The sequence below is a fragment of the Palaemon carinicauda genome, chromosome 3 (assembly GCF_036898095.1).
Source record: "Palaemon carinicauda isolate YSFRI2023 chromosome 3, ASM3689809v2, whole genome shotgun sequence".
Classification (NCBI taxonomy): domain Eukaryota; kingdom Metazoa; phylum Arthropoda; class Malacostraca; order Decapoda; family Palaemonidae; genus Palaemon; species Palaemon carinicauda.
Window position 1 is genome coordinate 124,695,595 of NC_090727.1, and position 16,519 is coordinate 124,712,113.

General features: G+C 33.7%; 2 protein-coding genes across 2 annotated transcripts in view; one reads left to right on the plus strand and one right to left on the minus strand.

Annotated features, from left to right (window-relative positions):
- Positions 1 to 16,519, minus strand: part of Burs (Bursicon) — a 45,101-nt gene that overhangs the window by 9,705 nt on the left and 18,877 nt on the right. The window lies entirely within an intron of this gene.
- LOC137638468 (retinol dehydrogenase 11-like) lies at positions 4,612 to 15,644 on the plus strand. Its single transcript, XM_068370546.1, has 9 exons — positions 4,612 to 4,693; positions 5,835 to 5,981; positions 6,445 to 6,537; positions 7,400 to 7,524; positions 8,587 to 8,701; positions 10,439 to 10,633; positions 11,281 to 11,393; positions 14,729 to 14,818; positions 15,028 to 15,644. Exons 2-9 carry the CDS (start codon positions 5,849 to 5,851, stop codon positions 15,139 to 15,141), a joined length of 978 nt encoding a protein of 325 aa, XP_068226647.1. The 5' UTR covers positions 4,612 to 4,693; positions 5,835 to 5,848; the 3' UTR covers positions 15,142 to 15,644.

Genomic DNA, 16,519 nt, shown 5'->3' on the forward strand with positions numbered 1-16,519 from the left:
GGTAGATGGAGAAAGCTGACCAGAAACATTGACCCCACATAGAAGTGGGAAAAGATGTAGACAAAGAAGATCTATTCAGTATTACTAAACCATACTTATCATATTGTTATCTTATTACAGGAGTGTTTACTGTCTCTTGAAATTAGTTTCTCTCTCCTGTAATAAGATAACAATCTGATAAGTATGGTTTAGCAATACTGAATAAATGCATATATATAAATTCCTACTACCTCTCTTTTCTTTTTATATTTTTTTTTTCGTTAATCCCAAATAAATATATTTATATGGCAAAGATAAATGAGCTTTTTTAGTCATAAATACATGACCCTATTATTCTGTCCTCCAGGAAGAGAGAATAACATTAGAAAATAGATACATTGATAAACAAGAACATAAATCGTTTAATAAAATCAATTTAATGCCAATGGCCCAAGCATGATGCATTAAACGGAGTTTTCCTCTCCCCTGGACATTAATGGTGGACTCTCATTTAAGGCAAGACTCCCCATATGGGTATTTGGTAGTTAAGTTCATTCACCCCTAATCAAGATTTCCTTTTGCTCTTCGCTATGTATTTATCTGCTATTTTATTGGGGATTAATTTCATGAATTGGTGTTTAGAGATTTTGAACATTGTTAAAGCCGCTCGAAATCTTAACCGAGACATTCTGACAATTTTTTATCCATTTATAATTATCCAATTATTGATACAACAGAGCAGTGGTTCCCAAACTTTTTTCTGTCATTTCCCCCCTGCACCCAGTTCAATCATCCAGATTTCCCCCTTCATGTGTATGAGGGAGAGAGTAGTTAAAACACACTTGAGACTATTTACTAATTTATTTTTCAAATGTGCAAACATACAGATGAAATATAATTGCAGAGTAAATTGGATAGAGAGCAGTTAGTAACAACTAAGTATAGACATAGAGCCGGTTAATAACAAATAAATGGACTTTTGTTTGCTCTTCTAGGTTAGTAGGTAGTGTAATTATTTCCCCCCTGGAAGCTTCAAATTTCCCCCCAGGGGGAAATTTCCCCCAATTTGGGAACCACTGCAATAGAGGATGAATTTGTTCAAGTTGGTTTGTGATTATGTAAGGTGTTCCTGCATTGTAGAGTTAGTAGAAGATTTCCGTATTCAAAATTTATTATAGGCAATCACTTGAGGAACAGCTTGAGGATCGAATTGAAGGATGGTATATTTCAAATCCCATAATTTCATCATGTTCGAGGGATCGTGTTGCCAATACTTCAGTTTTGAGCCACTCCTCTAGGTAAGCTCCGATACAGGGTTCCTCTAGGCAGGCTATCAGTCTGGCCGCATTTGGTACATTTCTGTCCCCCATGGATGCCTCAGTTATTGCCAAGATAATGGAGGCTTTGATTCATTCCCTCAAGGTGCTGCCCTTCCAGGAAGTTTCGCCAAGATAATGGAGGCTTTGATTCATTCCCTCAAGGTGCTGCCCTTCCAGGAAGTTTCGCCAAGATAATGGAGGCTTTGATTCATTCTCTCAAGGTACTGCCCTTCCAGGAAGTTTCTGCCCCCCGCTTGCTTCCTTTCCGTCCCAGCCCATGGATCTGGCGGTGGCTGAACCTTCACGCTATCTGGCTTTTTGGATGGCTCTTGTTTAGTGGTGGCTCCAGTCTAATAGCGGCTCTTCCTTATGACCCAAATCTTGTGGGTCTGGTGGTGTGGGGGGGGGGGGGCAGCTTCTTTGGATTTAGAGGAGGAGGACTTTGTAGGTACCCTTGGCAATCCAGTGATGAATGAGCTTCATAGCCTGAGTTGAATATTTTTCAACATGGGAGTATGGACTTACCACTTGACGATATCGAATCCCAAAACCTTCTGGATTTCCTGAATCACATTGGAGATTTGAGGATCCGTCTCTTAAGGTATGATCCAAACCTACCCTGAAAGAGGTTGTCCTGATGCCATTTGAACCGGCCTTGAATACTCGGGCAGAGGCAGTGTAAGTGGTTGAAGGTTTACTTTTATTCCACAGTTTGCTCAATGCTTCTGTAGTCTGAATGTCTGAGGCAGTATCAGTGGCTGGAGATTTACTTTTAGTCCACAGTTTTGTCAATGCTTCTGTAGTCTGAATGTCTGAGGCAGTATCAGTGGCTGGAGATTTACTTTTAGTCCACAGTTTGCTTAATGCTTCTGTAGTCTGAATGTCTGAGGCAGTATCAGTGGCTGGAGATTTACTTTTAGTCCACAGTTTGCTCAGTGCTTCTGTAGTCTGAATGTCTGAGGCAGTATCAGTGGCTGGAGATTTACTTTTAGTCCACAGTTTGCTCAGGGCTTCTGTAGTCTGAATGTCTGAGGCAGTATCAGTGGCTGGAGATTTACTTTTAGTCCACAGTTTGCTCAGTACTTCTGTAGTCTGAATGTCTGAGGCAGTATCAGTGGCTGGAGATTTACTTTTAGTCCACAGTTTGCTCAATGCTTCTGTAGTCTGAATGTCTGAGGCAGTATCAGTGGCTGGAGATTTACTTTTAGTCCACAGTTTGCTCAGTGCTTCTGTAGTCTGAATGTCTGAGGCAGTATCAGTGGCTGGAGATTTACTTTTAGTCCACAGTTTTGTCAATGCTTCTGTAGTCTGAATGTCTGAGGCAGTATCAGTGGCTGGAGATTTACTTTTAGTCCACAGTTTGCTTAATGCTTCTGTAGTCTGAATGTCTGAGGCAGTATCAGTGGCTGGAGATTTACTTTTAGTCCACAGTTTGCTCAGTGCTTCTGTAGTCTGAATGTCTGAGGCAGTATCAGTGGCTGGAGATTTAATTTTAGTCCACAGTTTGCTCAGTGCTTCTGTAGTCTGAATGTCTGAGGCAGTATCAGTGGCAGGAGATTTACTTTTAGTCCACAGTTTGCTCAGTGCTTCTGTAGTCTGAATGTCTGAGGCAGTATCAGTGGCTGGAGATTTACTTTTAGTCCACAGTTTGCTCAGTGCTTCTGTAGTCTGAATGTCTGAGGCAGTATCAGTGGCTGGAGATTTACTTTTAGTCCACAGTTTGCTCAGTGCTTCTGTAGTCTGAATGTCTGAGGCAGTATCAGTGGCTGGAGATTTACTTTTTAGTCCACAGTTTGCTCAGTGCTTCTGTAGTCTGAATGTCTGAGGCAGTATCAGTGGCTGGAGATTTACTTTTAGTCCACAGTTTGCTTAATGCTTCTGTAGTCTGAATGTCTGAATGGCATCTGAATCAATGAGAGACGTGACCCTTAAAGGAGAATCTACCCTGCCCAATGAAAAAAGTTCTGTTGCGTAAATGTGAAGAAATTTTCTTTCATTCTCCAAACACACCAAGACAACCAGTTTCTTGACATGACACCTGCTTGAAAAATCCTAGAATAACTATTGTGCACTAAAGAAGCCTGAAGGGTCAAAAGGTTTTTAATAGAAAGAAAAAAATCGCCTATTAGTCAAGTACCTACAAACTACCATATGAAACACGTGATATGGTTCATGAAGGCAATTCACTACATTTTGAGCGAAGGAATAATTAATATTGATATGGCATTAGTAGAGGAGGCAAAATTTTTTTTTTTTTTAAACAAGACAGGAAAAACTTCCTATAGCTTTTTAAAATATTGACAAATAAGTGATAATGTGTGATTCTAAATCAATAAATCAAGAATAATATAGAGATTTTGAGAGGTTGCTGAAAGATATAAACCAACCCCTTGAATGTTTGTTGTGTACTTTTTCAAATCTATAATTCTTTAAATTTTGAAAAAGAAGCGAGTTGGCCTGTTCGAAAGTTCAGAATAGATTTAATATTCTGTGGTTTTTTTTTCTCTCATGTATATATCTATTTATCTATCTATCTTTTTATATATAAGTATCCATCTACACACCCACACACACACCAACATATATATATATATATATATATATATATATATATATATATATATACTGTATATATATATATGTTTATATACATATATATACTGTATATATATATATGTTTATATATACATATATAGATTTATACATATATACCCTTACTGTATATATATTCATGATTAGGCTGTTCCACTTGACAGCCGCTACGAATTTTATCCTTAACTACTAAATAAGGGATAGATAAATGTTCACTTTAACTTGAGCAATAAGAGTCGATATACACAAATATATATATATATATATATATATATATATATGTATATATATATACATATATTTATATACATATATGTATGTACATATATATATATACATATATATATGTATGTATATATATATATATATATATATATATATATATATATATACATATATATATATATATGTATATATATATATATGTGTATATATATATATATATATGTATATATATATATATATAAACTCTGTTTAAATAAAGGTAATATTTCTCTATTCTTTTGAAGATTCTGTCAATCATGATGATAATTATAAGTATAAAAGACAAAAATAGAACTTACTTTGTTTCGTTTTGTGGCCTTGGACATCGCCCTCTCTTATCTTGTATCACTAAGCAATACTCCCCAGCCCTCCCAGCAGATAACTTCGTATCTCAATTCACTCAGACAGTGTTGTGGAGACATGCAACAAGGATTGATGTAGTTCATACCAAGTTATTGGCCTTGGTTCATATTAACAGATTTAGACGTTTTCAGTCAATGAAAACGTAAAGAATCACGACATTTGGAAGACAAATCAAGGTTAGTTTCTAGAGAAACGCACATTTGTTGGAGCAAATGCTTTTTTGTTGACCAGGCTGACATGAGTCTTTTTATAGTTTATTTATGACATATTTGTTTTTGATGTTGTTGATAGTTTATATATGACATGTCTGTTTTGACGTTGTTACTTATTTTAGAATGATTTATTGTTAATTTATTCTCTTCATTTATTTATTTCCTTATTTCCTTTCCTCACTGGGCTATATTTCCCTGTTGGAGCCCCTGGGCTTATAGCATCTTGCTTTTCCAACTAGGGTTGTAGCTTGGATAGTAATAATAATAATAATAATAATAATAATAATAATAATTTGTTCATCTTTTAAAATGCAATGAAAAGTAACGTAATCCTGTATGTATCATATTTGACAAATGGCGATTCATGATATGACAACTTAGTCAGCATTTATCTTTAATCCTTTTTATTGCTGTGATTTTTAATAAGCTACTCCAGTTTCACATTCTCTTATAATTTTCAAGTTTATTCTTCTATCATAATCAGTTTTGTCAAGAGATGTGAACATGTTACAGATATAGAGTAGTTTAAAAATGACAAAATTGACTGTATATTTGTATTGTAGTTTTCATTGTAGTAGATTTTATCAGAAATTTTCCAATAATCAAGTTTACAGAATTTGACCTTTATTATTATTATTATTATTATTATTATTATTATTATTATTATTATTATTATTATTATTATTATTATTATTATTATTATTATTATTATTATTATCCAAGCTACAACCCTAATTGGAAAAGCAAGATGCTATAAGCCCAGGGGCTCCAATAGGGAGCTGCAAACTGTTGGAATGTGAGATCATTTAAAACTCTTTGATTATTTGTAGCATATGTTTGTTATTGAGATGTTACAGGAAATTACTAATAAAGATACTTACCTTATTTGACCCTTAAAGGTCAAATAACTTTGACGAAGTTAAGTATGTGGATGAACATTTTCAAGGTGATAAATATCAGCTATTATTCTTTAATAACAAACTTTCCTAAATTTGACCTTGAAAAGTTAAAACTCAAAATCACCTTATTGGTTACAGTTTGTATGTAATGGTCGAGGAAATTTTCCACTTATTGCTTTTATAGATCACGTGATCATGTCTCGCAGGTAATCATTTGATCATGTGGCTCTGGATCACTGGAATTATTTGCTTTGTTGTGGCCGTTCGGGTCATATACAAAAGAAGGTCAGGGGTCTGCACATCCAAGAAGTTGTTGGATGGCAAAACTGCCATAGTAACTGGATCCTCTGCAGGTGTGTGACCTTCGACTCTCTTAATTTTACATTGATTTATTCATCATTTCTTTCATGTAGAGGATTATTGGTATTGTTCGTAATCTGTTTTGATTTAATATAGTTTCGTATATCCCCAAACTGAGAATCTCGAAACATTTTATTTCTGTTGCTTTCTTTTTTTTCTTCAACCAGTAATCGTGTTCTTAATCAAATGAATTTATCTCTATTTCCTATTTTTCTTTATTAGAATGATAGTGGATGTTTTAAGACCGTTTCGTAATCTTCCCTGATCTTCTAATAATCATGACATCTGTAGATTCTTTGAAGTTATACTTAGAGAATCCATGATTTCCAATCATTATTATGACTTTGCTCGTGATAATAAGGTTTGATTCTTAATTAGTTTTTATCTCTGTCATAGATATCTATTTATGATGACGTAATATAATAAAAAGGGATAAAATACTTCCTTGTTTTCCAGGTATTGGCAAAGAAACAGCCAGAGACCTTGCTCGCCGAGGGGCACGTGTCATTCTCGCATGCAGAAATGTGCAAAAGGCACAAAAAGTTGCCGGTTTGTTGCAAACTCTTTATTTTTTAAGACATATCAGATTTAAAACTAAATTAGATTACAGTGGATCCAGGTCGCTAAAACATGCTTAGGTAGAAGTTTCACACAAAGAGGCATACTTTAGCCAAATGCTTTTGATAAACATTAATTGTTCAATTGAAAAATCTAGTGATTGTCTCAGGTCACACCAGAAATGGCCAGGTTTGACCTTTCATGAGACTTCAACTTGAGTTTATTTTTTATTGAAATGTGGAGAGGCATACTTTAGCCAAATACTTTTGATAAACACTAATTGTTTAATTGGAAAAGCTAGTGATTGTCTCAGGTCACACCCGGAGTGGCCAGGTTTGACCTTTCATTAGACTTCAACTAAAGTTTATTTGTTATTGAAATGTGAAGAGGCATACTTTAGCCAAATGCTTTTGATAAACATTAATTGTTTAATTGAAAAAGCTAGTGATTGTCTCAGGTCACACCAGAAGTAGTCAGGTTTGACCTTTTATGAGACTTCAACTTGAGTTTATTTTTTATTGAAATGTGAAGACAAAACGATACCAAATTTGCTAATGCAACCACCTGAATATAAAAAGGTCATAATAGTGAAGCTCTCTAGCCACAAAATACCCATTCTTAAATTTTAAAATCTTATAAATTATAGATTCTTTATTTTTAAATTTACAAATGAATTCTTTACAAGTTATTGATGATAATAAAGATAAAATGGTTAGTATTAATCCGGAGATTATTTAGATTTAATCAAATAGATTAATATGGTAGTAAAGATTTTTCTTTTCAAGTTTATTTCTATGTTTCTCATATAGCTATAAAATTTTAATTTTACTTTGAAATTTATGCATTTTGAAAGATGAAATCATTGGAACGACTGGAAATGGCCAAGTCTTCGTCAAGCAACTTGACACCTCGGACCTCGCCTCCGTCAGGAACTTCGCCAAGGAAATTATCGACACTGAAAAGGAACTTCACATTCTGGTATGTTACATCTGATTCTTTGAGTCAGTTGGTGTTATCCTAACCAGCATCTATTATGCTAAGAAAATCTCTTTATGATATTTTCCCTAGTTTCTTGAACTTCGGAAATGAAATGAAATAGGCTGCCATTATGAAGTTGATTAACCAAGGGATGCCAATTCAAATTGCTTGAATGTTCTAATCGGTATAATTACCAGAAACATTTATAATTATTACATATAACAGACATTTACAACCCTATACATCTTTATATGTTTATGTATGTATATATATACATATACACATACATATACATATATATATATATATATATATATATATATATATATATACATATACTGTGTACATATACATATATACATATATATATATATAAATATATATATATATATATATATATATATATATATATATATATAAGTATATACAGTGGTACCTCGGTTTTCAAGTGTGTGTGGATATATATATCATACACATAAATGTTATTATTTTATTCACACACATATTTGTGTATATATCCATATATATATGTATGCATTTATGTATATATATAGATTTATATATATATATATATATATATATATATATATATATATATATATATGTATATATATGTGTGTGTGTTTGTATATATATATATATATATATATATATATATAAATATATATATATTACATATATTTGTGTGTATGTGTATGTATATATATACATATATATATATATATATATATATATATATATATATGTGTGTGTGTGTGTGTGTGTGTGCCATCTTGGTTTACAAGTTTAATTTTTCTTGGGAGCTCGTTTGCAAACTAAAAACAATTTTTCCCATACGTAATAAAGGAAATTTACTTGATACTTTCCGCATGTCCATTAATACGCTTGTAGAACAATTTTAAAGGTTTTGTAATGCTAATTATTGAACTAACATTTATGAATGATAATAATAATAATAATAATAATAATAATAATAATAATAATAATAATGATAATAATAATAATAATAGAACTTGATTTTGATAGTAAACTAATAGTTTACCTTTTATATCATGCAAACAGGTGAATAATGCAGGAATATTATCTCCCTCGGTGAAAACTCTAACTGCTGATGGTCTGGAACTGACGATGGCAACCAATCACTTCGGGCACTTCCTTCTGACCAACATGCTTTTAGGTCAGTGGCTATGGCTATTCAAAAGGGGAAATTTGTCTAAAGAGAAGAATGGATTCTGACCGTATTGAATTTGAACCAAGTAGTTAGAGAGACTTTGTTGACAGGAGATTTTTTAAATCTTTATTTGATGATGTTACTCTTAAGATTTACTTCTTCCTTGTTTCCTTTGCTCACTGGGTTGTAGCTTAGCAACTACTACTACTACTACTACTACTACTACTACTACTACTACTACTACTACTACTAATAATAATAATAATAATAATAATGATAATAATAGTAACTTTAAGGAAGGTGCAGACAATAAGAAAAATGCTATGGAAATAATTTGAAATAGAAAAGCACTCAGAGTGCAGACCTCCTCCACGGCATCTTACTTCCTGACCTTGACTTTTGACATAGGACTTTCCAAAATTGAATCACTTATTTCTCTGTTTCTCTACCTTGACCTAGGACTTTTCATCTACGGTCGTAGAATTTATAAATTGCCTTTGTTATATAGTCAGATAAACTGGTGGTATTTTGTTCTTCATATATGTCATCATATCATTTATGGAGAATAAATTATGCTCATTAATTCTAAAACTACTAAGGATTTATAGGTTGAAGCTTGGAATTCAAAGTTTCAAGAATTGATAACCAATTCCACTTAAAGGCTTGTTTATCAAGTTTAAGAACATAATATAATTTTTTTATGTTATATGATAGCTTAATTTAGGATATATGCAAATGATATAAATTTTGCTTCCTGAAAAGAATGGAAGGTCCACAAATGTGATTAATTTTTATTATATAGAGAAAAATGACAGATATAGATAGAAAAAAGTTGAAGTAAAAGGGAATGTAGCTGATGCAAAGAGGGCAGCCGAGTGGAGGTGGCGTTAGGTATTGGGTAGTTCATATAAAAAATATAAGTCTTGGAAAGCAGTGAAGAGTGTAAGGAAAGGTTGATCGAGGAGTGAAGAGTGAGTGAAAGATAAAAATGAGTGAAGAAGAATTTTCGATAAAGTTGTCGTTGTCATGTGAATTGAAAAAGAGGAGAATGAATAATGAATAGGCCAGAGGAACGAAGTAATCAGAGTAAGAACGGATGTGAGAAGTGAATTATCAGCTAGAGTAGATATGAATGTGTTGATGGTGTTTGGCCATGTAGAGAGGATAGAAAATGGTCGTCTACTGAAGAAGGTGATAAATGCTAGAGTTGATGGGAGAAGTGCAAGAGGAAGCCTAACTTTGGGTGGATATATGTAGTGAAGAAAGCCCTAGGTGACAGGATAGATGTAAGAGCCAAAAGAACATGATAGGAATAGAAATGAATGGCGAATGATTGTGACACAATTCCGATAGGCATGCTGCTACCCTAGGTCACGTTACTAACCACTGAGGTAGTGGCAGTATGGGAGTCAGCACATAAATCTTCATTTGTTTTGGAAAACGGGTGAGGGTGGTCTATGGTACTCTAGCAGTACCAACCAAACTCGGCTGAGTCCCTCGTCAGAAAAGGGGGAACAATGAAGAAAATATCCGCTTTGTTTCTTTCTGTTTCTTTTTGGATGCTGGCTACCTTCCAAAATTACGGGAAAGTGCCAAGTTAGATATACTATATATTCATTATATGTTGAGTAACTTATTAGTCTACCTTATTCATTTCTTATTGTATGTGCAAGTATATTCAAGACATGTAATTATAGATATATTTCAAAACTCAATTTTAATAATGCCCCATTACCATTGCAGATCTTCTGAAGAAAAGTGCCCCAAGCAGGGTCGTCAACGTCTCCTCAGATGGCCATTTGTTATGTAAAGATATGGTAATAGATGACCTGAATTACGAGAAGAGACCCTATCCCAGCAGTCTCGCGTGTTACGGACAAACCAAATTAGCCAATATTCTCTTCACTGTAGAATTGGCAGAGAGCTTGAAAGGAACAGGTAATGATGTTTGAGCTAAAAGGCAATCTCATTCCCTCATATTTCTGCTGGGTGGGGGTGTCAGTGCAGTTAATGCACCTCTCACAGTGCACTGTAGGCATAACGAAAAGGTAGTAGACGTATTCCTTCTGCCTCTCGATGGACCTCCTTGTTGGCCTTGTATTTCAACCCGATTACCCCCATTTTTTTTCTTTCAGTCGAACCTCTTTCCTCTTCAGGTACAAGTGGTTACTTCAGACTTTCCTTCAGTTGAACCTCGGCGTTGACTGGCCTCCTCACCCCTATTGCAATATATTCCATCTTTTGCCTATGTTTGATTCTATATGAAATAAAGAAAAACTCAACCTATTAATTTGATGGTTGTATTTATATTTAGGCCCCTTAATTGATAGTGCATATTAATAAGGAACCTCATCTAACTTGAAATTGTAAATAAGACTATTTATGCTTTATAGCCAGTCTACAAATTTAGTGACAGGTATTCTTAAAAGAAAACCTTGGCATTGGAGCAGTGTAATAAATCGAACATCAGTGGTCCTTCGTTTCCTTTTGTCTTGGAATATAATCTTATGAAATGTTTCACGTAATCAGAAAGCTGCTGGATTTATCCAACATATTCAATCACTATTTCTATTTTTTGTTGATAGGAGTAACGACAAACAGCCTACATCCTGGATGCGTGAATACTGATATCTTTTACAAAACGGAAAAAGGGATAACCCGTTATATGTTTGGATATCTCTTCCAACTGATGGCAAAGGTGAGCAAGGGTTTTTGTTATTCTCTTAAGTAGATCTTCATGTTTGGATATCTCTTCCAACTGATGGCAAAGGTGAGCAAGGGTTTTTGTTATTCTCTTAAGTAGATCTTCATGTTTGGATATCTCTTCCAACTGATGGCAAAGGTGAGCAAGGGTTTTTGTTATTCTCTTAAGTAGATCTTCATGTTTGGATATCTCTTCCAACTGATGGCAAAGGTGAGCAAGGGTTTTTGTTATTCTCTTAAGTAGATCTTCATGTTTGGATATCTCTTCCAACTGATGGCAAAGGTGAGCAAAGGGTTTTTGTTATTCTCTTAAGTAGATCTTCCATTTTAATGAAAAATTAATTAGTTTCACAAATGTTGGCTTTAGTTTAAAGCTCAAAAGAGGTTTGTGGATCTGTAACATACCCAAAAGGGTTGTTTTTAAGGGTCAGAAAATTAAAAGTAAATAGCAATTGTAATTTTAAATTTCCTCAAATGTTTTAAGCCCGCACAAATTGATGTTGCCATCATCTGTACAAGGTACTCTAAATCATACTGTAAAAGTAGCGATACCTATGTATTATAAGCACATTGCTAGATGCACTCCATCCCTCTAGGTGGTGAAATCCTTTTGTTTTATTTGAATTGTGTGGTATAAGAGTCAGGATCCATGCTAGATGCACTCCATCACTCTAGGTGGTGAAATCCTTTTGTTTTATTTGAATTGTGTGGTATAAGTGTCAGGATCTAATACTATAGCTGAAAAGGATGCAATATTAGTTGTTTACAATGTCAGTTTTATCCTTCTCCAACCTATCAGCCATCAATACTAATCAATGTTATTGCTCTCGGCATTCAGTTAGTTGAATAGTGGAGCGCTTGCTGGAATCTAAAATTGCTTTTTATTATCTCTAGCCTTTTGAAAACCAGCTTTCTTAAAGTCAGCCCCTTAACTTTCCAGTTCTCTTTCTTTACTATCTGAAGCTATCAAAAGTTTTCTGCAAGTAATCAGGAACTGATGTTACAATTCAATCACTGAGACAACATATCCCCTTAGGAGCAGAGGAGTAATGCCATCACTGTACCTTTTGCAGTGTTCTGTAAGCATTACTTGTCTTTAAGATATCCTCTGGGCGCCCTAGCTACTCTCATTTTGGCATTTTACATTACATCCGTTCCAGATTTCTTGCCTTAAAATTGCTTTACAGTATTTTAAATTTTACTTCATGATGCAACTGCAAGATTCTCTCTCAGTTGAATGGTGGCACATACATTACATCCGTTCCAGATTTCTTGCCTTACAATTGCTTTACAATCTTTTAAATTTTACTTCCTGATGCAACTGTAAGATTGTCTCTCAGTTGAATGGTGGCACATACATTACATCCGTTCCAGATTTCTTGCCTTACAATTGCCTTACAATCTTTTAAATTTTATTTCATGATGCAACTGCAAGATTGTCTCTCAGTTGAATGGTGGCACATACATTACATCCGTTCCAGATTTCTTGCCTTACAATTGCCTTACAATCTTTTAAATTTTATTTCATGATGCAACTGCAAGATTGTCTCTCAGTTGAATGATGGCACAGAATGGTCTCCCACGCACTAGCGCCGGGTCTTATAGCCCAATTTAATACATCTAACCATCCTTCAAGCCGATAGTCCTTTGTAAACAGAATTGATATCGGTTTTTATTTATCCGAGGATAATTGTAAGGCAGTTTCCATCATTCTATTCTCAAGCAAATAACAACCATATAGAATTTGTAGATAGATAATATTTTGAGATGGCAACACAATGAGTAAAAAAATGCATTTTTTTGTTCCTAACTCTCTCTATTTACTTTAAGGCCTATTTTGAAATTACCAACATGGTTTAGGTTTCATAGTCTTCCTTTGTTACAGTAAACTTGGTAAACAATACTTCATTGATACAAGAGCCTTTCAAAGACAAGGAAAAGACTGATTAGCATCACTGGGGTAACAAATAAAATTTGTGTACCCAAACCACAGAAAAAAATATAATCTCCTACACGGTAAAAGTAATTTAGACAGTTGTTTCATGAATTGAACCAATTATGTAGTTTTGATTCATTTTTAGACCTAACCAGTTGCGTTCACCACAGCCCTTACTAAGGTTAGCAGCCGTACGTGTTAGACGTTGAATTAATCAACAATATTGTAATGTTGTATTAATTGATCTTCGTAATTGTACTCTTGACGTTTTAGGGTATAAAGACAATGCAACCCTTAGTGCCCTTATAACGGAAAATAGAAACACTTAAGAGATGTATAGCTGGCTCGTAAGGTGAGTTCCACTCACATAAGATTAAGTAATGTATGTAAATTACATGAGACTTTCGTCATTCCTTTAGTTGTATTTTCATTCAGTTTCGTATATGTAAATTTACGTTATTTTAAACAATTAAATTTTCATTTCACTACGTTTTGTTCAAAGGTATCTAGAACTGATCAAGATGTGGTGTAGTTAATAGGGTTATGAATCCATAATTTACCAAAGACGACTGTACTTAAGGTTTTGAATACTTGATTTCCTGTTACCTTTGACTCTGTACTTTATCTAGTGCAACACTTGAAACAGTTTGATATTTCTTGTGTCCACAGAAATTATGGTATTACCACCATTTGCTTCAAATATTTTGTTCTACCATTATTGATACACTGTTTTCGCGTTTGAGTGTCAGTGATTTTTCTGGATCTTTACGTTTTGGTTACTATCATGTATACTATCTATTTAACTTCTACCAATAATAGTCAATAGGATCTAGCCTATAAACAAAAGATCTATTTTGACAGGGAACTGCTGCTAACTCTTTCAGTTATTTTTTTCTGGAACTAGTACGTTCCACTTACTATATAGAGTATCATCATCTACATTCGGTTGAAGTCATACGTTAGCTCACTCTCTAGTATACGAGGTCTCGCAATTTTGCTCTTGTTATTATTAATGTTGATGCTCATTAGTTTTAAAAGGTGTGATGCTACTTCAAAACACCAGACACGGAAATAATTCTATATATTTGTATTTAAATGATTTTCTCTCTTTACTGATATTTTACAAATAAGCTCTCTCCCCAGAACAAGCTTGTTTTATAAACTAATTTTCTTTTGGGGTACTTTATATTTGAAACTTTTGAAACTTTATCTGATATAAGATTTATAATCAATAAGTTCTCATTAAATACTATATATTTACTTTCTTTCATTTTTCTGTAGACTGAAACGGCAATTTCACAGAATACAAACACTGGACAATAACAGTATCAGAAACAAAATGGTCTTGATTTGCAAAATGCCTCGTAGCTGTTAAATTCTTTTTTCATTTGCAGGACGAGGCGCTTGGTGCTCAAACTACAATCCACTTGGCGGTGTCAGAAGAGGTGGAAAATATCTCTGGAGAATACTTTGCTGATTGCAAGGTAATATCTATACTTTTTTCTATTGATACATTTTTGTTTATTTTATCCAATAATAAACTTAAGTACACCATGCTTTTTAATATTAATGCCTTCAACATACAAGTACTCCAAATAATTATGTGGCACTGAAGGTAAAGTACATTGTCTTTTCTCACATAAATTTTGAAATCCTTTTATATTCATTAATTCTCTCTTTTATTGATTTTTAGATTTCAAAAAGATCAGATCTGGCCAAAGATCGTGGATTGGCCAAGAAACTTTGGGAGATGAGTGAAATGGCAGTAAGTCTTACTCAGGAAGACCTCCATTACGCCGGGAAGTAGAAATTGCAGGACAAGAATTAAGATATATTCAACAACTTCATGAATTTCTAGTCATCAGAGACGTTTCTTAAAGTTGTGCTTTACTATACCCTTTTATATCCTGTGATCAGAATTTGGACTGGAAATATCTTCATAATTAAAATGTCAAAACTATAACTATTTGGAAGGGATAGGTTCCTGCTTTGCGTCTTCAGGGATCAGTCAAACGGATTAAACGTTTTCTCAGTAGTCTTATTAAATCAAAGGTTAAATCAAAAGCTGCCCCAATATTGCCTGCTCATTCGTCCGTCAACTAAGATATGGTTAAAGCTAAGCATTGTTTTCAAAGTGATTATTTTGATCAGAATCTGTGAACAAAATGTGGCCTATTATAGCTTTAGGTGATGATTTGTAAAGCTAATATCAGTAGCTGATAATGAAGTCCTTGTATGATTTCCTTGAACTATAAAGATAACTGAAGTTGCCTTTAAATGACATTCTTACCTTCTATATCATTAATTATATTAATTAGCAATACTTTACTTTGTTTGTAAACCTTATTACACGTTTTTAAATTGCTGGTAGGCCTATTCTTGTTTCTAGTACAAAATATAAGTCAATAGAATATTGATATTGGCTGTGTATTTGTGACAATATACATCTGAAGACAGTCGTGTGTTCTGATACAAAATGAGATTCAAAGAAATAAGAAAAGATATTAGACGTGCAATGATTGTCCTGAGTGACTTCTTTGGAGGAATCTGAAAAAAAATTATTAACGTCCTTTATCTGAAACCAGGAAATATTTTCATTCAGTACTATATAAAGAATACGTTTAAATTCTACAAGTTAGAATCAGGCGATTTTAAACTAAACATTTTCATGTATATACACATATATGAATTAGTATGGACATATAGACTATTGAGCCCAATAGGTAAGGTTGGGTACTTCCACTTTGTGGAACAGTTCAAGTCCTGATCAAGTTTAGTAGAATCCACGGAGACACGACCCCACCACCCAAGTGAACTAATGTGCGGATTGTGGGCGACAAGGCTCAGTGGATCAGTACTCAACTCACGATATTCTGGGGGTCATGTTCGATCGCAGACTATCGCTCATATGTTCACATAGCTATAAGTATTTCTGTTATTTGATGTGTCGTGATGTACTATAGGGTTAGGGGTTAACAACCTCAATACTAAGGACTTGCTTAGGTACCAAAGGGCTGGAATTTTCCGACGCCACCCATTTTCCAAGGCAAAAGGATGTATTGGTAAAAAAAATGTATATATATACATATATACTGTATATATATATATATATATATATATATATATATATATATATATATATATATATACTCTATATGTAGGCCTATATGTATATATATGCATAT

Excerpts from the sequence above, each read along its gene's own strand:
- LOC137638468 (XM_068370546.1), top strand. The coding sequence starts at position 5,849 with ATGTGGCTCTGGATCACTGGAATTATTTGCTTTGTTGTGGCCGTTCGG. Across the intron at positions 8,702-10,438 it reads TCTGACCAACATGCTTTTAG|ATCTTCTGAAGAAAAGTGCC; the intron begins GTCAGTGGCTAT and ends TTACCATTGCAG. Across the intron at positions 14,819-15,027 it reads AATACTTTGCTGATTGCAAG|ATTTCAAAAAGATCAGATCT; the intron begins GTAATATCTATA and ends ATTGATTTTTAG.